Source organism: Pelodiscus sinensis, chromosome 2, assembly GCF_049634645.1.
Source record: "Pelodiscus sinensis isolate JC-2024 chromosome 2, ASM4963464v1, whole genome shotgun sequence".
Taxonomy (NCBI): Eukaryota; Metazoa; Chordata; order Testudines; family Trionychidae; genus Pelodiscus; species Pelodiscus sinensis.
The window spans coordinates 252,513,739-252,536,243 of record NC_134712.1 but is presented as its reverse complement, the minus strand read 5'-3'; the positions used below and the strand labels follow the sequence as shown (position 1 = coordinate 252,536,243).

Genomic DNA, 22,505 nt, shown 5'->3' with positions numbered 1-22,505 from the left:
TGATCAGATGTTTGTCGGCTCAGCGCGCTAGTCTGGACGCTCCCCTGCCGACATGAAAGCCCTTTATTGACCTCCCAGGTAAACCTCATCCTACGAGGCATAACAGGGAGGTTGATAAAGGGCTTTCAGGTCGGCACGGGAGCGTCCAGACTAGCACGCTGAGCCGACAAACAGCTGATCAGCTGTTTATCGGCTCAGCGCGGCAGCCATGTAAATTTAAATGAAGCCGCGATTATTTAAATCATGGCTTCGTTTCCCTTTGCCGACCAGCCTAATCTACATGGCTTCATCGCTGGATCCATGTAGTTTAGACACACCCTAGGGGTGCAGGTTCTGGAGCTCAGGGCTTGGGAGGAGGTTCCAACCTGGCTCAAGGAGAGGGCCCTGGGTTTGGGGTGATCAGGGCTGTGGTGGGGGTTGGGGCTCAAGATTGGGGCCTTGGGTGGCTCCCAGGCAGTGGAGCAGTGGGGCTGGCAGTGCATGGAGTTCTCTAGGATCAGGCCCTGCTGGCTGCTTCCAGGGCACAGCATGGAGCAAGGACTAATCTGCCTTCGCCCCAGAGCACTGATGACTGGACTGACAGGCTTTCTTTGCAACTGGGCATTCTGGTTGAAAACTGGTTGCCTGGCAACCCTGCTTATACCTTCAAAGGAGGGTGAGGGAAAGGCCGAAGATAGATTGTGCTATTTATAAGCAAAAACTCATTGTGTCGTCTCTGGGGATAGCGTAGTATAACTGATGAGCGCCTTGCACCTGCATGAAGAAACTCACGGCCTTAACTGCAAGGAGTCAGTTGCTCTCTTGTTCAGCAGCATCTCTTTCTAGGAGCATTTTCTCCTGCTCTGCGGCTTGTGCCAGCTGCTGACTGGTTCCCAGATGGATTCAGAAATGATGGGTTTGGTCATCTGAGGCCTGCCTAAAGGCATATCCACATTAGGAAACTATTTGGAAATAACTAAATTCGATTTAATAACTCCGGATTTTACAAAATCGAACTAGCATATCCACACTATGGGGAAGGCTCGAAATTAATCCGAGGCCGGCTCTGTTCATGTGGACGCATTACCTCGACTTGCAGCCCCAGCAAGCACTGGGGAGTAACTAGTTCAATTTACTCTGGGGAGTCGTTATTTCGAAATAGCAGCACCGGAGCCTCCACACTACTGCTATTTTGAAATAACTGTTTTGGAATTAGCGTTATTTCTGATGAAAAGCAGGAGTACAGATTTCAAATTCCATGGCCTGTTATTTCAGAATAATGGGCTTGGTTGTGTGGACGCGCTGCTTATTAATTCGACCTAAGGGAGGTTATTTTGAAATAAAGTTCTAGTGTAGACCTTTCTCCCTTTCCTGTGACACACTGCAATGAACAGGGTCACGTGAGCGGACACTCCTTGGCAGAATAGAGAGGAAGTGGCTGTCAGGAAGTTCTCTGTAGGCCTCTGGACCTATTCAACTCACTTCCCGCCTATGGGAAATTCTGCTCCCTCTGAAATCAATGAGAGTTTTGCCATGGACTCAACAGGGCCAGGACCTCACCCAAGGTCAGGAACTGCCCATGTATGTTACCCTTTAGAATGTCCTAAGAGACCCACCCTTTCCCCCTTGCTGGGGTGGAGAGAAACGCAGAGTAGGAATGGGGATCTGGGGGGGGACGGGACTGTCGGGAGGTTGATTTGTTGTGGTTTGATGTTGCTGAGATATCTGAGTTCTTCTTGGGTAACTGGCCTGTTTATCGGTGTTTTTGTTTTTTCTTAAAAAAAAAAAAAAGACAACCAGGGGAACCCCGAGCACCTATATTGCTGAGTAATGAAAATCCATATTTATGAATGACTATACAAATCCAGCTGGACAGATTAATGTAAAGCCAGACTAGCCCTCTAGCCTCAGTGCCCTCGTAGCTCATGTGACATAGATGAAGGCATGGCCCCTGCCCTACATGCTGAACTGGGGAAATGAAATTGAATATGAAGGATCAATGTCGTAAAATGCACACGTAACCCGCACACCTGCTGGGGGTGGGTCACTGTTCCATGGAGTGGTACTGACAGAACTTACAGAGGGACTGAATGAGTTGGCTCTACAGCCTTATCTGAGAGGCAGCTGGCTTCTGGCTCACGTGGTAGAGGCTCATGCCCTGAGCTCCAGATTTGGTTCCACCTGTCGGTGTTACACATAAAACACAAACTGAAATGGGCATCTGAAAGTGACTTCACTGGATAAAGTTTAGTAGAACTTTCAGTAGAACCATTGTCTGTGAGACCTAGTGTGGGGCTTGCAGCATATTTATGCCATGTTTGACCTTGTGTTCGCTCAAGAAGGGTCTGAACCGTGTTCTTGGTTGTTCTCTTTCATGGGTTGGGTTGTAGAAATGGCCACACTTGTGACTGCTGCCTGGTGGACAGATGCTCTCTGGTCTGAGTGTCTATCCAGTTCTCTAGCCATGCATCCCATATCTAGGATGCCTTGTGTGAGTGAGCAGCACTCTTTTGTGATAGCAGAGTTGCAAGTTGAGCAATACTTTCCTTAATGCCTGAGGACAGGACAAGGAGTAATGGGCTTAAAGTGCAGCAAGGGAGGTTTAGATTGGACATTAGGAAAAAATTCCTAACTGTCAGGGTGGTCAAATATTGGAATAAATTGCCAAGGGAGGTGGTGGAATCTCCCTCTCTGGAGATATTTAAGAACAGGTTAGATAGACATCTGTCAGGGATGGTGTAGACGGAGCTTGGGCCTGCCTTGAGGGCGGGGGGCTGGACTCGATGACCTCTTGAGGTCCCTTCCAGTCCTATTATTCTATGATTCTATGATTCTAAGTTCCACATTTGGGGGGTGGGGGCAGATGGTGTGTCAGCACTAGGGATGCTAAATATTGGTTAATTCAATAGTCGAGTAACCTCATGAATTCGTATCGGTTACTTGACTATTCTATAGTCCCCGGCAGCCGGTATGCTCTGGCCTCACTCCCGGGAAGCCCCCTGCCACTCCATGCTGCTGCTTCTGTATCAGAGGCAGCAGCATAGGGTTCCAGGTGGGAGTTGGTCCGCAAGGGGAGCCAGTTTAAAAAACAGCTCCCTTTGCGGACCGGCTGCCTGTTGCCCTGCACTTCGGCATCTAATAGAAGCAGCAGCGCAGGGTTGGCAGCAGCTCCTGCCTGGAGGCATCTCAGCTCCCAGACCTGGTGTAAGCTGGAACTGAGCTAGGCTGCCTTCCCATCTCGCTCCTGATAGACTTGAAATGCAGAGCTGCAGCAGGGGAGGTCTCAGACCCTTCGCAAGCCAGGACTGAGCCAGGCTGCTGGCCAGCCTTCTAAAAAATTTACTGGTGGGCATGGGGGAAGTGTGTAGTCTATAGCATTAACCTATAAGCTTTTGCTTATCAGTTAATCGACTACGCTATTACATCCCGAGTCAGCACCAAATGTCCTTCATTTGTGATTAAGTGTTGCCATGCTATTAGAGGCAGTGTTTTCAAGGGTGAATGTAGGGGTCGGAAAAACTGCTTAAAACTTCCCAAATTATTACATTTGCCTTAAACATACATTCCGTCCTATGCCCTTGATACTTTGTCCTAGGAGCTAAAGATACAGTCTGGTAAGCACTCTGGCTGTGTTTACACTGGCATCCCTTCCGGAAAAGGGATGCTAATGTAGCACATCGCAATTGCAAATTCCGCAGGGGATTTAAATATCCCCCGCGGGATTTGCATTTACATGGCTGCCACTTTTTTCCAGCTTGGGGAAAAGCCGGAGAAAAGTGCCAGTCTAGATGTTATTCTCTGGAAAATAAAGCCTTTTCCGGAGGATTTCTTATTCCTACTTTCAAGCACTTTTTTTTTCACAACCCACCTATCTATCATCTGAAGAGATGTGTATGCGGTCCCAGGATATTAAAGAGACAAGGTGGGTGAGTTAATATCTTTTACTAGACCAACCTCTGTTAGTGAGACTTTCGCCAACAGAAGTTGGTCCAATAAAAGATATTACTCCCCCCTACACACACACACACACACACACACACACACACACACACATTACTCGCCCCCCAACACACACACACATTTCTCTGTGTCTCATAGGGTATGTCTACACTACAGCGCTAATTCGAACTAACTTAGTTCGAATTAGTTAATTCGAACTAAGCTAATTCGAACTAACGGATCCAGACTAAAAAACTAGTTTGAATTAGCGTTTTGCTAATTCGAACTAGCATGTCCACATTAAGTGGACCCTGAACCGGGGTTAAGGATGGCCGGAAGCAGTGCCGGCAGGGCATCAGATGAGGACTTAGAGCGTGGAGCTGCTGCTTCAGGCTAGCCGAGGGCTGTGCTTAAAGGGACCCAACCCCCACCCCGGACAGATAGTTCTCAGGGGTGCCCCGCTTGCAAAGCAGTCCTGGCTTGGAGTGCCCTGAGTGCTCACACTGGGCACATCACAGCACTCGGCCATCAGACCGGCTGCACTTGCCGCAGGCTGCCATCTGGGGAGAGGGGGCAATTGGGGGGCTGCAGAAGAGCTTCCACCCCCAGAAGTCCGCAGAGCCAGCCCAGTCCTCCCCATTGGGGGCTTGTACCCCATTCCTCCCTCACCTCCTTCCACTTACCCTTCCCTAGACCCCCTTCCTGATGTACAAAATAAAGAAAACGTGTGGTCAAAAATAGAATCTCTCTTTATTGAACAAAACTCGGGGAGACTGGAAAAAGGAGGTGGGAGAGGTGAAGAGAGAGGGCGGGAGAGGGGAGGGCAACTAAAATGATCAGAGGTTTGGAAGAGGTCCCATATGAAGAGAGGCTAAAGAGACTGGGACTTTTCAGTTTAGAAAAGAGGAAACTGAGGGGGGATAGGATAGAGGTCTATAAAAGCATGAGTGGTGTGGAGAGGGTGCATCAAGAAAAGTTCTTCATTAGTTCCCATAATAGAAGGACTAGAGGACACCAAAGGAAAGGAATGGGTAACAGGCTTCAAACTAGTAACAGAAAGTTGTTCTTCACAAAGCAAAGAGTCAACCTGTGGAACTCCTTGCTGCAGGAGGCTGTGAAGGCTAGAACTAGAACAAAATTTAAAGAGAAGTGAGATAACGTGATGGAGGTTGGGTCCATGGAGTGGTATTAGCCAGGGGGTAGGAGTGGTGTCCCTGCCCAAAGTTTGTGGAAGGCTGGAGAGGGATGGCACGAGACAAATGGCTTGGTCACTGTCTTCGGTCCATCCCCTCCAGGGTCCCTAGGGTTGGCCGCTGTCGGCAGACAGGCTACTGGGCTAGATGGACCTTTGGTCTGACCCAGTATGGCCATTGAAGCTCAGGGCTCAGGGTTGGCTGTCTCAGTGGACCCCCTTGATTTTCATGCAAACCTGCTCCTGGGTGGCCAGGCTGGCAGCTCTCCTGCCCTAGACGGCCACTTTCCTGTGCCTAGTGCGGAGGTCGTGGACGAGGTCCACGATGTCCGCACTAGACCAGGCGGGTGCCTGCCTCTTGCGGTCCCGGGCAAGCTCCCGGGAGCCACCAGCCTGGTCCCGGGAAGAGGGGGAGGACTGGGGGGGCATCAGGTGGCTGGCTCAAGCCGTGCCAGGTTCAGGGTCTGCTAGCTGGGTGCTGGCAGGCTTGCAACTGGCACGGGCATCGTAGCCAGCCCGTGCCCCTTTAAGAGGTCCGGGGCGGGGAGAGGGGCAATAGAGTTTCCCTGGTGTTGGCCAGAGTGGCCACCAGGGAAAGCTGGGGAGGGCTAGCCTCCCACTAGTTCGAATTAAGGGGCTACACACCCCTTAATTCGAACTAGTAAGTTCGTACTAGGCTTAGTCCTCATAGAATGAGGTTTACCTAGTTCGAACTAAGCGCTCCGCTAGTTCGAATTAAGTTCGAACTAACGGAGCACTAGTGTAGCGCCTATCAAAGTTAATTCAAACTAACGTCCGTTAGTTCGAATTAACTTTGTAGTGTAGACATACCCATAGACAGGCACAGCCCTGGAACACAATGGCTTACCCCATGGGCTAGAGAGTCTGGGGCTAAGCCAACCTGTATTACAGGATGAGCCCACCTTTGTGAGCCCAGGTAAGTCCCTGTAAAGGAGAGTAGGTGGCCGCGATCAAGGAGGATGCTTAGGAAAGACTTCACCAATGCCAGATGCCCCAGAGGGAATGAACAGAACAGGGAATTATCAAGTAATCCCTCCCTTGTCGCCCATTCCTAGCGTCTGACAAACAGAAGCTAGGGACACCACCCCTGTCCTGGCTAATAGCCATTGATGGATCTAACCTCCATGAATTTATTTAGCTCATTCTTGAACCTTGTTAAAGTCCTGGTCTTCACAACATCCTCTGGCAAGGAGTTCCACAGGTTGACTTTGCGCTGTGTGAAGAAAAACTTCCTTTGGTTTGTTTTAATTCTACTGCCTGTTAATTTTGTTTGGTGACCCCTAATTCTCGTGTTAGGAGAAGGAGTAAATGACACTTTCTCATTTTACTTTTTCCACACCAGTGAAGATTTTCTAGGCTTCTATAATTCCCCTTAGTCATCTCTTTTCCAAGCTGAAAACTCCCAGTCTTTCTCCTCACACAGAAGCTGTTCCACACCCCTTATCGTCTTTGTTGCCCTTTTCTGAACATGGGAGGAAGACTCTAGCCAGAGGAGCCTGTCAGAAGAGTCTTTCTTGTAGGGATGCGGAGGGTGGAGAGGTTGGGAGGGGGAAAGGCACTGAAATTTTGGTGGAGCCAAGCCCCAGTTCACTTTAAGCCTGGAAGTCAAGACTTTAAGTTTAAGAGAGACTTTATACCGCAGCCTGGTGCAGCTTTTGCACTAACCCAGTCCAGTATAAAAGGAGACATGCCGAGGGTCTCTGTTTTTAGAGCACAGCAGCTTCCAAATGGCTTAAGGGTTTCAGAGCCAGCAAGGCTTGCAGAGTTTCCAGCATCTGGGTCGCTGGCTACTTAGGAGCATGTGTCCAAGCAGCCGGGTTGCAGGAGCAGGGAAGCGCCAGTAGTGGTGAGGAAGGGGATGCTTGAGGGGGACAGGAAGTAGATGCCAAGGGGATTGGAACTGAGAATTCTTGTACTCTCCATTTAATACCCCCTGCCCTCGTCCTCCCCCCGTCCCCTCCCCCCCCGAGACACTCTCCTCTCAGCCTCCCTTCCCTGGCCTGCAGATGGACTCGCCTTCCCACGCCTCCCAGACAAGCTCTTGTCTTTATGCCCGCTCCTAGGGGAGTCGACTGCCCCTGTGGGACCCTGGGCCCGGCTCCATGCTCCCAGAAGGGGCAGGGCCTCTGGAAGAAAGGTTGGGGCTGCCACCCAGAGTGCTCTGTGCCCCCCCCACCCCCGCCAGCCCTCAGAGCTGCACAGAACGCAACATATGGCCCCCTCTCCCTGCCCTCAGTGCTCTGGTTGTCTTTGACTCCACTGCCCCCTTTGCTCTCCCTGCCGGTGGGCCTGCCGGGTCTTCAGGCCTCACGTCTCCCCCGCTCCCCACTGAAACAGCCCTTTCCAGCCCATGTGTTCTGCCTGGATTGCTGCCCGCGTCCCCGGGAGCACAGCACATCCATGGAAGGGGGCGGGGACATCTCTGTTTAGGGGCCCTGATGTGGGGTGGGGTGGGGTGGGGATGAAGCTGCTGTCCACTGACAGGACCACAGATGGGCTCCAGGCCAGCCCCCCTCCCCACGTTCCGCCTCCTCCACTATCTGTTTGCTTTAGTTCAGGGGGTCACGATCCCACAGGGATTGCTGAGGTGATTATGTGGGGGCTGGGATTTGTCACCCCTCCGGCCCAACCCAACCCCATTTCACCTCCAGCATCTAAAATAGTCAAATATATTTTAAAAGTGTTTTAATTTACCGGTGTGGGAGGGAAGGGTCACAGTCAGCGGCGTGCTGTGTGAAAGAGCTCACCAGTACAAAACGCTTGAGACCCGCTGGTCGTTTGGGCCATGAACTGATTTGAAAATGAGGTGAAGTATTTTTGGCTTGGCCCTATGGCTTGGAAGCCACGCGGTACCCGGGGTAACACACCTGAATGTGCTGTCAGAACAGTCTTGCGCTAGCCATGGGGCTGAAGAGGACTAGAAGACCTAAGAGGTCACTTCCCTTTCTCACGTTGACTCTGCTTTAAATTTGATACGAGTACATTGATATCACATCGCAGCTTGTTGCTCCGATAAGTTAATGGTTAAAGACGCTAGGTCTGAGCCGTTTATGTCTTTATTTGTCTGTCTGTCTGTCTTACAATAATATCAAGGGATATGTCATTGCAGGAGGAGTAACAGTAGTTCAAATTAGGAGCTTTAATTCGAACTACTTAGCCCGTGCCGCGTGTTGCCGCGGGCAGGTAGTTCAAACAGGGGAGATTCCAGAAGACTGGAAAAGGGCAAATATTGTGCCCATCTATAAAAAGGGGAATAAGAACAACCCAGGAAACTACAGACCGGTCAGTTTAACGTCTGTCCCAGGGAAGATAATGGAGCAGGTAATTAAGGAAATCATATGCAAACACTTGGAAGGTAATAAAGTGATAGGGAATAGCCAGCATGGGTTTGTGAAGAACAAGTCATGCCAAACTAATCTGATAGCTTTCTTTGATAGGATAACGAGCCTTGTGGATAAGGGAGAAGCGGTGGATGTCATATACCTAGACTTTAGTAAGGCATTTGATACGGTCTCGCATGATATTCTTATTGATAAACTAGGCAAATATAACTTAGATAGGGCCACAATAAGGTGGGTGCATAATTGGCTGGATAACCGTAGTCAGAGAGTTGTTGTTAACGGTACTAAATCCTGCTGGAAAGGGATAACAAGTGGAGTTCCGCAAGGGTCTGTTTTGGGACCCGTACTGTTCAATATCTTCATCAATGATGTAGATATTGGGATAGAGAGTACGCTTATTAAGTCTGCAGATGATACCAAACTGGGTGGGGTTGCAACTTCTTTGGAGGATAGGGACATAATTCAAAATGACCTTAGCAAGTTAGAGAAATGGTCAGAGGTAAACAGGATGAGGTTTAATAAAGAGAAATGCAAAGTGCTCCACTTAGGAAGGAACAATCAGTTCCATACATACAAGATGGGAAGCGACTGTCTAGGAAGGAGCATGGCGGAAAGGGATCTAGGGGTCATAGTGGACCACAAGTTGAATATGAGTCAACAGTGTGATGCTGTTGCAAAAAAAGCAAATATGATTCTAGGTTGTATCAACAGGTGTGATGTAAGCAAAACTCGTGAAGTCATTCTGCCGCTCTACTCTGCACTAGTTAGGCCTCAGCTGGAGTACTGTGTCCAGTTCTGGGCGCCACATTTCAAGAAAGATGTGGAGAAATTGGAAAGGGTACAGAGAAGAGCGACAAGAATGATTAAAGGTTTAGAGAACATGACCTGTGAAGCCAGGCTTCATGAACTGGGCTTGTTTAGTTTGGAAAAAAGAAGATTAAGGGGGGACATGATAGCGGTTTTCAAATATCTAAAAGGGTGTCACAAGGAGGAAGAAGAAAATTTGTTCCTCTTGGTTACTGAGGACAGGACAAGGAGTAATGGGCTTAAAGTGCAGCAGGGGAGGTTTAGATTGGACATTAGGAAAAAATTCCTAACTGTCAGGGTGGTCAAATATTGGAATAAATTGCCAAGGGAGGTGGTGGAATCTCCCTCTCTGGAGATATTTAAGAACAGGTTAGATAGACATCTGTCAGGGATGGTGTAGACGGAGCTTGGTCCTGCCTTGAGGGTGGGGGGCTGGACTCGATGACCTCTCAAGGTCCCTTTCAGTCCTATGATTCTATGAAACTACCGGGCAGCGCCCAGGAACATGCAAATGAAGCCCGGGATATTTAAATCCCGGCTTCATTTGCAAGTTTGAATGACTAAATTAGCCACCCTAGTTCGAATTAGGGTGGCAGTGTAGACATACACTTGGAGCCCTAGATCTGGGCAACAACCCCAGTGTGCTTGGTATTGTGCAAACACCCCCTTTCCAAGTCCCTGGTACATTGATTTCAAAGGTCCTGGATCAAAGTGCACTGATTTCAAAGGAAATTCCCATGGTCTTTAATGAGCTATGGATTGCCCCTCGCATGCATGTACACAGGTGTTAATCACTGCAGTAATTTTCCCAGTAGTTTTACAAATATTTATGATAAATGTATTTTAATGATTGAAAAATAAGGTGATGGAGAACATGTTGAATTTCATCAGAGCCATAGGAGTGTGCTAAAGCTAAAATTGCAACCTGCAGGCCATTTTGGGCATGCCTAAACTTACTGGAAGATCAACACTCTGGAGGTCAATCTTCTGGCATTTGATTTAGCAGGTCTACTATAGACCCCCTAAATCGAACACTGAGGGCAGCTCCTGCAGGCATCTAGTACTCCTCCCATTGTGAGGAGTAAGGGAAGCCAACTCGGCTCAGCTTAAGGGAAGCCAACTCCAGCTGTTCATTTTACCTAGCTGGAGTTGTATACCTTAAACCAACCTTCTTGATCTAGTGTAGACCAGGCCTTGGAGACATGGTCCTTTATGTTTCTTTTAGATAAGCAGTATTTCTTGGCATAACACACTGAATTTCTCCCTGCTTCAGGAGGGAAATGTAAGTAGGTTTCGAAAGTGAGTATAAAACCTACAATGTGTCAGTGAAAGCAGTTTTCGGGTTCACACTCTGACTGCAGCCAGCAGGGGGCTGTCCTGCACAAAGGAGCTGGTCCAATATTTTGTGGAGCAGAAAGAAGTGGGAACTTACGATTGGTCAGAAAATGCATTTTCCTCCATGAAAATTTTCAGTGAAAATATTTTCAAGTTCATAGAAAATTTTCTTCACTGTTTTTTGTTCAAAACCAGAAAGCTGAATGTACTTACTTATTTTTACTTTAAAAATGTTTATTTACTACTTTGGCATTCAGAGAGCAAACAGGAACGTGTTGTGGTTTAAAATGGGCAACCTTCAGTTTTTGGTGGCCAAAAACCGGTAAAAAATTGATCTGGTGGGTTGAGATTATTTTTTTTATGAACTCCTGAACATTTTCAGCAAAAATGGACATTTTGTTCATCATAAAGTTTTTCCATTTTGTCAAAACATCATGTGCTGTCAAACGGAGGGTTTTCAATGAGCTTGAACAGTGACACATTGCTGGAGGGAAAAGAAAATAATGTCTCATTAACGAATAGTGTTATCATTGTAAAGTTTGTGTGTGAAAGGAAGATGACATTGTTTGGTTACAAGGATAGCTTGTAGCCCAGAGTCTCAAGGATAGCTTTATTGTTTCCCCATTGAACAATAATAATAGTAAATGCATTAGTTCAATGACTGCAATTGTGAATCTACAGTTATCCAATGATTTCTAAGCACCTTCCCAAAGTTTAATTGCTTCTGGGCACCAGGTGCTGTGATCTCCCCCTGGGGAAGCAGATAGAGATGAATCATTTTAAAGCAATGCTTCCCAAACTTTTCGGCATCACGCCCCCTTTTTGATTTTTGAGAAACCCTCATGGCCCACCCCCCGATAGCAGCAAATCTCGTTGAGCCAAAAGAAAAAAAAGTAACTGACTGAGGCCAAAAAACAAAAATAGCAGCAAAACTTAGGGGGGAGGATTGACGGGGGAGGGCTGGGCGCCTTGTGCCCCCCCTGAAATTTCTTCACGCCCCCCCAGGGAACGCATAGGAATGCATGTTTTAAAGCATTGTTTGTAGTATAGTTGTGCGAGGTAATATACCTCATAGAGTCCTAGGGCTGGAAGAGACCTCAGGAGTCATCGAGTCCAGCCCCCTGCCCAGAGCAGGACCAACCCAACTCAATCATCCCAGCCAGGGCTTTCTCATGCCAGGACTTCAAAACCTCTAGGGATGGAGATTCCACCCCCTCCCTAGGGAACCCATCCCAGTGCTTCACCATCTTCTATGGAAAGAGTTTTTCCTAATATCCAACCTAGACCTCCCGCACAGCAACTTGAGACTATTGCTCCTTGTTCTATCCTCTGTTACCACTGAGAACAGCCTCTCTCCATCCTCTTTGGAACCTCCCTTCAAGTAGCTGAAGGCTGCTCTCAAATCCCCCCTCACACCTCTCTTCTGCAGACTAAACAAGCCTAAATCCCTCAGCCTCTCCTCCTAAGTCAAATGCTCCAGGCCCCTAATAATTTTTGCTGCCCTCTGCTGGACTTTTCTCCAATGCATCCACATCCTTTCTATAATGGGGGGCCTGGGATTGGATGCAGTACTCCAGATGTGGCCTTACTAGCGCCGAATAAGTGGAAATAATCACTTCCCTAGATCTGCTGGCAATGCTCCTACAAATGCAGCCCAATATGCCGCTAGCCTTCTTGGCCAGAAGGGCACACTCTTGAGCATGATATGTTTACAATCCTAATAGCTAAGGCAGACAAATGGTGGAAGGGGAAACTGAGGCACAAAGTGACTTGCCCATGGTCATGCAGCAGCCTAGTGGCAGAGCTGGGAATTGAACCAGGAGTCCTGATTCCTGGCTCAAAGTTTTGCTGATTTTTGGAACTGATGTCAACCTTGAAATATGAGTCAGAGGAGAGAAGAGGTGGGGGGAAGCAGCTGTGCAAATGGTGAATCATTCTCTCAAGAGACTAAAGCAGGGTTTTAGGCCCGGCCCCACTGATTTCCAATGGGTGGGGGAGGGGGAATCCTGAGAGCCTTTGTCATTGGGTGAGTTGATGGGTGGGTTGGTGGCAGGCAGGCAAGCCAAACGACTGGAGGATTACAGGGGATATTTCTGTCCTGCCGGCTGCCAAATGTTTCCTTTAGGAGTTATTGAGATGAACAGTCCACCATGCCAGTCACCGACCTGTGTTGTGTGGGAATCTGAAGGTAAAAAATCAAGGACATAAAAAGACTGGCAGTTATCACTCATTAGTGGTTTCAAACAGAGCTTTGGGCATTGGAATCCGCCACAGGGAGGGGTTACTTGGCACGACAAGACTGAGTCGATAATAGCAACGTAGTGAGTTGGGACCTGGAGCAATCAAGTGCTTTAAATCATGACAGAAGGGCTTCCCAAGAATTCCCTGCTGGCAAGCATGTACTTATGCTAGCCCCAGGGCCCAATCCTGCACTCAGTGGAGTTTTGCTCCTGCCAACTTTTGGGGAGCTCTGTAGCTTTCCACATATATGCCAGCCAAATCGATGAAGGAAGCTCTTTCTCACGTAAGAAAAAAGATCCCATCTCAGGAGCAGAGAAACAGATGGCCAAGAATCCATGCCAGGGCTAGTATAGAAACATGAGGAGACTCCCAGGGGGACATGCACTGGGCGGAATTCACTGGGAAATGGGGTTAATATCTGGAACATTGCTCTTCAGTCCTGCAGCGGTGTGCGTGTGAAGACTCCCTTAATGATTAGTGCTGCTGCTAATTGCTTTTCACTTGCCTGGGACAAGACAGTGTCAGAATTGTCCTGACCTTTAGTTCCAAGCAGGCCTTAAATGAGTTTCTCTTTGCTGCTCTGTCTTGTAACAACAGGGAGCTACCCCACAGGAAACATTTAAGGCAGTGCAAAATAGGCAGGCAAATGAGAAATCTTTCCGAGAGCTTTCAGCCAAGGCTTTTTGAGCAGCCTGACACTCATTTGGAAATGCTCAAGCTGTCACTTTGCATTTTCTACAGGAGGTGCAAGTAGCTGTCACTCGCTCCATAGCCTGGGTGAGGAATTATCCAGAGTTAAACGGGTTGCCTTAAATAGCCACGGAGGAATAAAGAGGGTATCATCAATAAGACAGTCAGCTGGTAGGGGTGTCCTTCTGAACACTGCCCCCTGCTGGGTAGAATGTCCTCAGGCCAGAGCTAGTAGTGGACATGGTGTTCTATCCTGCCAGCTGCCCACAGAAATTAATGGAGATTACCTATCTCCTAGAGCTGGAAGGGACCTTGAAAGGTCATTGAGTCCAGTCCCCCTACCTTCACAGCAGGACCAAGTATCATCCCTGACAAATTTTTGCCCCAAACAGCCTCCACAAGGATTGAACTCACAACCCTGGGTTTAAGTAAGCCAATGCTCAAACCACTGAGCTATCCCTGCCCCCAACACATGGAAAGAGAGGGTGGGAGCATAGAAGGGATGAAGAGTAAAGCAGGGGGAGGAGATGGGCATGAGGAGGATGAAAAGAGATGAAGAAGGGGCGAGATCAATGAAAGGAGAGAAGGAGAACAAGGTGGGAGATGAAGGTGGGTGTGAAGAGAAGAAGAGCATGTGGGGAGAGGTATCCTGGATGTCCCACTCCCACCATTCCTTAGTACGACCAAACAGTCCATAAATTATAACCCATTGGTGCTGCTTTGATTTGCGTAGGCCAGAAAGGACCATTACAGTCACTTAGTCTGACCTCAGGCCTTTGGACTGTCACCCCATGATTCTTGTGGTGGTGGGAGTCACCTTTTTACATAAGTGTTACTGTTACTGAACCCAAACGGAAATGTCCATAAAAGACCGGTAACGTTCCTCAAACTTGCTGACTGCTATCATGAAATTGATGGTGGAGATGCAGTAATGTGATTGCTATTGCTCACCCCTTTGCTTTCCACATTAAGTTTATTGGCATCACTATAATCTCACGCATGTATATCAGCTTTCGTTTGGTCCTTCTGTTTTCTTAGGCAACCAAGATGGATTACAGTTTCTTCAGTGGAGCCCCCAGGTTCCTGACTCGGCCAAAGGCCTTCATGGTGTCAGTGGGGAAGGATGCCACCCTGAGCTGCCAGATTGTGGGGAACCCCATCCCGCTGGTAAGCTGGGAAAAGGATAAACTTCCCATCCAGTCGGGGGGAAGGTTTAAAATGGTGGAAGATGGCGATCTGTACCGGCTAACAATTTATGACCTAAGCTTAGAGGACAGCGGCCAATATATCTGCAGGGCCAAGAATACCATCGGGGAAGCTTTCACTGCGGTCAGTATCAAAGTTGGGGAGGAGACCACAGTGATGGAATCAGCCCCTTATTTCATCCAGAAACCTTCTTCCATCAGAGTGACCCTGGGAGAGGACGTTCTGTTCAAATGTAAAATCCAGGGCAGCCCGCCCCTCTCTGTGAACTGGGCAAAAGATGGGAGAAAGGTGGGGGGCGGTTCTGACGCCAACCGCTTCCACGTTGAGTCACTCGGAGAGTCAAATTCCCTCAAGATCCAGGGTGCTCAGTTGGGGGACAGCGGGACATACATGTGTCGGGCGGAGAACCCCGTTGGCTCTGCCAGTGCTACTGCCACGCTGGTGGTGGACACGCTTGGATCTTACAGTCCGAGCAGTGGCGGTCTAGACACAAGCTATGGCAAGACTGCCTCTTTGCTGTCTCACTTGCAAAAGAGGCGTGAGGAAATCAGGAAGATGGACACGCCCGGGTGGGCAGCCGCTGACTCGACGGCGGCCCCAATGTACTCCGGGACCGAGGGGCTGTCTGGCATTGGTCTCCGTCTTTCTCTGGATTACGAGAGGGCCGCCAGCCTCACCGCCAAATCAGCCCGCCACGCCACCTTCGGGGTGCTGACACGCACCTTCAACGTCACGGAGGGCAAGCACGCCAAGCTGAGCTGCTATGTGACCGGAGAGCCCAAGCCGGAGATCGTGTGGAAGAAGGACGGCGAGGTGATCTCAGAGGGGCGCCGGCACATTGTGTACGAGGACGAACAGGAGAACTTCGTGCTGAAGATCCTTTTCTGCAAGCAGATCGACAACGGGCTCTACACCTGCACCGCCTCCAACCTGGTGGGGCAGACCTACAGCTCGGTGCTGGTGACTGTCAGAGGTGAGTGGTTAGGTTTACTCCTCCTACTCCATTTGTAGTCCGTGGGGAGGTGAGCCAGGGGAATGTGGTTCAGTGGCAAGAGAACTAGTCAGACTAGTTTTTACTCTGTTTGGTTTATCCAAGTTTCTCACTCAACTGCTTTCAAACAACTAGAATGGGAATCCCTTCCATCCAAGTTCTCCCCCCAGACCTGGTGCTTCTGTCTGTTCTGCAGTCCCTACAGCACTGGCTTTCTCCTAGGTCTTGCTTCTCAGTAGAATGAACCATCCATTGCTCCCTCCAGGTCTCTCACCATTGCCTTCTATTCCTGCCCCCTTTCCCAGCATCTTTCGCTGCAGGGCCTACAAATCTCACTTGCCCCTGGAACTACCATCCCCAGAATGCCTCTGTTCTGGGCAGAAACCAGGATCAGGGCAGAGGAGACTCTGGGACCTCCCTTAAAATGCTAGCTAACCTTGCTGAGAGTTGACGTCAGTGCAAATGGAATGAGATTTTGCGGGAGGGGAGTGTGACAAATACTAAACGAATGCCTCAGTTTTGAATTTTTAAACAGTTCTCCCCTCGGTCAAAATTTCAGAGTAACCCTTTTTGCACATTATTATCTTTAATGAATAAAAGGATCAGTACCGTACAGCATTCGAATTCACATGCCGTTTGTTAATCGGCATGTGAAAAGATCCTGCTCACAGCATCGCCAGCCTGAAGCTTTCAAAGATCATGAGTGAGGTTCCAAAAACAATGAGGTTTTTAAATAATAATAATAATGTCGGGTTCTTTCTATTTGCCTGGTTTGGTTTGGGGTTTTTCTTTTTTTTTTTTAGTTTTGATGGTTCATGTTTTCAAGCTTTTTTCCACAGCCATGAAGGCAACAAACTTACCTTAACAAAACCCCAAAAAAACCCAAAAAACCCACGCTGAGAGGTTAATGGAGTCATGTGACTGCTGCGGGGTGGGGAGGGAGCTTGCAGGGAAGACCCCAAATACAGCAAGGCACACAATAAAATCACAAGAATGGGCAGCAAAATACATGTGTTTGAATTAAGGCTAAATAAGACTTTTTTGTCATTGACCAGCCTCAATGTACTTTTCTTAGCCTCCAGTTTTTCCCTGGCTTTTGAGCTCCCCCACCTGCTGGGCTTATGGCTTAGGGCCACAGCCACTGTCTTTCCTGTCAGGAAAAGTCCAGGGGACTCTGCCCCAGAGTCCATTGCTGCTGCTCCATATTCAACATGGAGCTCAATGGCAAACCGCCCAGCCACTATGAGGGGAAGATGCCCCTGGCGGTGCTCTGTCCTGTGAGGTGCAAAGCGATGTCTGGAAGGCACAGAACTAGGCCTCTCTCCCAGGAGTCACCCAGCTCCTCACAGGATGCGGCACAGAGCTGGCTATTGTGAAGGGGCTCAGTTTGGGGATGCAACAAAACACCCCTGTCTTGAGCGTCCATCCCAGCAAGGCCAGTGCACCCGAAGGCAGGGACGGCTCCCACTGGCTGCCCCCACAACAGCTGTTCCCTTGCACAGCGTGCTCGGAACTGAGGGCTCATCGGGAAGTGCCTCCTCTCACAAGGGCTTGGCCCAAACCTGTTTCAGACTCTGGAGCAGGCAGCCTTGGAAGCTTGCTTCAGTTTGATTGCCAGCCTTGGACACAAGGTGTCCTCATGCATGGCAGGGCTGCCTCGTTGGGTCCCTTACAGGCAGATTCAGCAGAAGCGCCCAGGCCTGAATGGGCCTAGAAGCCTATTTTGATCATTCCCCTCTAGAACCAGTCTCTCCGAGTCAGAGGTGTGCCTTCAGGGCCGCTGGACCTGCTCCTGCCCATGCTGTAACCATTATGTGGGCTAAACAGACAACCTCTGTCTCCATGGACATTAAACTGAGCACTCTTACCCGCACCCAATTCACTGAAAAATAAATACAAATGCCCCACAGAGGGTACGGCTAGACTGCAAGCTTTTGTCGGAAAAAGGTACACAAATGCTATACATTTTGCATACCTTTTTCCAATTTTTTTGTCAGAAGAGGCTTTTCCAAAATTTGGCCCATCTAGACTGGGCCAAATGTCAGAAAAAACCCTCTTTTGGAAGCCCTCTTATTCCTTATAGAAAGTGCTGCCAGGTGTCCGGTATTGGCCGGACAGTCTGGTATTTGTGGCCTCGGTCCAGTAAAAAAACCCAGAAAATACCGACATGTAAAATGTCCAGTATTTTCTGGTTTTCTCGGACAGAAGGCTACTTGGGACATTCCCCTGCTGCGTCTGGTGGGGGCAGGGGGAGTAGGGAGTGCGGGTATGTAAAGGTGCAGTGACTAGGGTTTTTTGTGTGGTCTTTTTTTTTTTTTTTTTTTTGCTCAACCAATTTTTTTTCCCACCCTGTTTGTTATTTTTTGTGAAAGTATCTGGCAACCCTACTTGTAGAACGAGGACTACAGGGGGCTTCTGAAAGACCGTGTTTGCTCTTCTGCAAAAAAAGCGGAAGCGCAAAGGCGTTCCCTGGATGCAGTGGAGTTTTTTCAGGATACCTCCAGTATCCCGAAAAACCCCTGCAGTCTAGCCGTACCCTGAGTTAACTGCCCATGTGGAGGAAAGCAGGAGGCAGGCCTCACAATAACACACGCGCTCGCTGCCCATGTGGAGGAAAGCTGGAGGCAGGCCTCAAAATAACACATGCGCTCAAAAACCAGAAGGAAATGTGCTGTTGTGATTTTATTAAAAATTCTCCTAAACCAAGAGCCCTGAGTCATACAGAGAGCTCACACCTTTCCTGTAACAAATCAATATTTATTTGTATACAATTTTGCAAATTTCCTCCCCCTTTTTTTCTTTTCCTTTTGTGAAATGTTGATGAAATCTCTCTCCACACAACCTTTTTCCCCTTTAATTAAAATATACCAGAAATGTTTGAGAAAGTAAAAAATGGGCTAGTTTTTGCTTCAGAAAACAAAACAAAAAACAACAAACAACAACAACAAAAATACCTAAGTAAAGACATTGGGTAGGCGGGTCAGCCTTATTTTTCTGTCCAAGTCTTCTGTCTGTGATTAGTGGGGGAAAACCCGTTCAAGTTGTTTTGCTACAGATATTTGCATTAGTCTGCTGTCTGTATATTTCAATTGTTTAGTTCTTAGGATTTAATCCCTTAAGAACTCATTCCTGAAAAATGAGCGATACAAGTGCTGCCCGAGTGGCTAGTATTGAAGAATCCAGGTCTTATTATTAATTTACCTCCTGTATTGTCCTATGGATTCTATAAAAATGAATTCATATGGAGTTTGCAAAGGGCAGCATATTTTGCACATCAATGCTGCCCCAGCCAGCTTGGAGAACAAAACTTAGTTTGTGAAAACTCAACATGCTGGTATTAAGGGCCTGATCCAATGGCCATAGGTATCTTTCCACTGATGTCAAAACCCGTTTGGATCAGGCCCTAACTTCTCTGTGTAACAGCAACATAGAATGTAGCTCTTATAGAGCACTTTTACCAGTAGCTCTCACAGCGCTTTACAAAGCAGGTCAGTGTCATTATCTCCTTTTAACACACAGGAAAACTGAGGCACATGACCTGATCCAAGATCACCAAGTCAAACTGCAAAGCTGGGCATAGAAGCCAGGCTTTCTGCATCCCAGTCCAGTGCTCTAACCACTAGACTCTAATATAACCAACATGTAAAATAGACTAACAAAGTGCAAACCATTCCAGGACCACCGTGCAATAGGCACAAAGTCAACACATAACATAAATGGCTGCCAGGACATGAGATTTTAAAAATTCTTCTTCTCGAAAGGGTTCACTTTGAATCAGCAAAGCTCATAGATGACGGTCAACATCCCCTTGGTCTACCTACGAGGTTGAGGGGCTTAGTCTAGAAGTAGCTCCTTCTAATGAGACAACTGACTGAACCAACATGGTGAAACCAATGGGAAGAATTGGACAAGGCAAGCGAGTGGGATTTGGAGCGAGTTAGAAAACTTTTTAAAATTCAAAATGTTGACCCATTGCCCCTTCTCTGAAGAACAGTTCTCATAGGGCACGTCTACACAGCAGGGCTAAAGTCGATTTAAGCTACGCAACTTCATCTACATCAATTGTGTAGCTGAAGTCGAAATAGCTTAATTTGGCTTTTGGCACAGTCCATACAGCAGGAAGTCAAAGGAAGACACTCTTCCTTCGACTTCCCTTACTCCTCGTGAAATGAGTTATAAGAGTTGGAGTAAGAAGTCCTCCAGTTCCTCATTATTTTGAAATAAAGGCTTGTAGTCTAGATGCACTATGTTATTTTGGACATTATTCCGAAATGACACTGCTGGGTAGACATACCCATACAGAGTGAGTTTCTCCCCATTATTAAACCATCTCTACCCCCTATACTGGTTAAAATGTTGCACATTCATCACTAATATAACTGGCTGTGTATTTGGAGTCCGTGGGGCATTTAAACCGAAGATCAGGAATGGAGTATCCCATGCTGGAAATACTGCATGTTCTTTCATACAGGTGCCCTGCCACACAAATCCTGCCAATAGCTTTGACACTCACTGGTTCTTCTCTTCAAGGACTTCACCTGCTTCGTGCACTACTGGTGACCTTCCATATCTGAGGATGAGGAAATGTGGAGTATGAAGCTTTGGACAAATGCTGCCCTGTAGGGACCTGCTCCAAATACTGTTGACTTTGGTAGAAAGATGCCCAGTAACTTCAAAGGATTTTGGATCAGACCCTATATCCATTGCCCATAGGCCTCATCCTAGGTTATTTTGGATAGAAGTTAAAAATGTGCTCCAACAGATTTTATTTAAAAAAAAAAACATTTGTAGTTGGTGTTATGAATTATTATTAGACCTTGGGGAGTTGGTAGCAGCCTTCAACTCCCTGAAGGCGAGTTCCAAAGAGGATGGAGAGAAGCTGTTCTCAGGGTTGGCAGATGACAGAACGAGGAGCAATGGTCTCAAGTTGCAGTGAGGGAGGCCTAGGTTCGATATTAGGAAAAACTATTTCCCTAGGAGGGCGGTGAAGCACTGCAATGGATTCCCTAAGGAGGGGTGGAATCTCCATCTCTAGAGGGTTTGAAGTCTCGGCTTAGCAAACCCTGGATGGGATGATTGAGTTGGGGTTGGTCCTGCTTTGGGCAGGGGGCTGGACTCGGTGATTCCTATGATCATAAGGGCATAACATCCACAGGGCACAAAGCAACTGGGGTTTGGCTAGATGACTCTTCTAAGCCTATGGCTTTATGAGTCTATGATGCAGCCTCTGGTGGCTGGAGAAGGACTTAGATGTGCTGGAAAACATCTAGAAATAGCATGATTGAAACGGGGTTTAGACTGGTGCCCGTCTCATCCAGCCTGGAAGCTCTAGCATAAGTCCCTGTGATATGGTGAGTATGCAACTGCCCATCCCCAGCGGAAAATATTAGTTATCAGTGTTCACTATCCAGCCCCACAAGTGAGTCAGAGAGCTAAAGTGGAACTGTTTATGGTCTGTTTCTGTGTGCCGGTTACTTACTCAACTCAGGCTTTCTGATCCACAATGGAATGAATGGAAATATGGTGTGGGATGGTTATAATTGGGTTTTGGATAGTGCTCCTATGGGTCCCTCCAAAGACATAGCAAAGAAGTGAACCTTTGTTCTATTATTTATGTCATCATCTGTGTACCATAATCATGTACGTGGGCAGTGCATCTTTTGCTGAACAATCAGGCCTTATTTTGATCAGGCAGAAGCAGTAACAATCTTCTCCAAATGTCTGCCTTCCAGCCAACATGACACAGCAACATATCATAGAATCCCAGGGTGGGCAGAGATCTCAGGAGTCATTGAGTCCAGCCCCCTGCCCAAAGCAGGATCAATCCCAACTAAATCAACCCAGCCAGGACTGTGTCAAACCGGGACTTATAAACCTCTAGGGATGGAGATTCCACCCCCTCCCTAGGGAACCCATCCCAGTGCTTCCTCCCCACCCAGGAAAATAGTTTGTCTTAATATCCAACCTACACCTCCCCCACTGCAACTTGAGTTAATTGCTACTCGTTTTGCCGTCTGTCACCACTAAGAACAGCCTCTCTCCAGCCTCTTTGGAACTCCCCTTCAGGTAGTTTAAGGCTACTCTCAAATCCCCCCTCACTCTTCTCTTCTGCAGACTGACTAAGCCCAAATCCCTCAGCCTCTCCTCGTAAGTCAAGTGTTCCAGCCCCCTAACTATTTTTGTTGCCCTCTGCTGGACTCTGTCCAATGCGTCCTCATCCTTTCTGCAATGGGGGACCCCAGAATTGGATGCAATACTCCAGATGGGGCCTCACCAGTGCTGAATAAAGTCTATGTACACTTATAAGGACATATTTATGTGGCCCATCAATGTTACGTCTCATGCCTGTGTGCTTTTGATTATTCATATCCAGGAAGATAAAGCTTCTGGATTAAATTTTCAAAGTTGATTAGGGGGTTTAGGCACACAATTCCCCATTCATCTTCATGGAATTGTGTGTCTAAATCTCAGAATCAGCGTTAGGAATCTCAGCCGATGGTTGCACAGTTCTGTAGGGCTGTGATCCATAAAGCACAGGCTTACCCCTAAGGACAAGAGTAGCCCAGCTGAGTTCATGGAGGCCACTCATGCGCTTAAATGTTTTGCTAGTCCATGACCTAAGAGACCAGTGGGTCAAAATGGATGGTTTCTGAATAGTCCCAGAATGAGGCTTATTGGACTAATTGTATAATTTCTTAGTGTATGCTGACAGACCTGGGTTACTAAGACTACTTAGAGGGAGAGTGAAGTCTGCTGTAAAGCT

The 22,505-nt window shown here is 47.9% G+C and overlaps 1 protein-coding gene across 40 annotated transcripts in view; it reads left to right on the top strand.

The window, feature by feature from the left end:
* The window catches only part of OBSCN (obscurin, cytoskeletal calmodulin and titin-interacting RhoGEF), a 316,457-nt gene that overhangs the window by 4,705 nt on the left and 289,247 nt on the right, over positions 1-22,505 (top strand). For all 40 annotated transcript variants that reach the window (XM_075922913.1, XM_075922903.1, XM_075922914.1 and 37 more), the window contains exon 2: positions 14,584-15,724. In XM_075922913.1, the coding sequence (XP_075779028.1) occupies positions 14,593-15,724 (1,132 nt within the window). In that variant the 5' untranslated portion in view covers positions 14,584-14,592. The remainder of the gene's footprint in view (positions 1-14,583; positions 15,725-22,505) is intronic.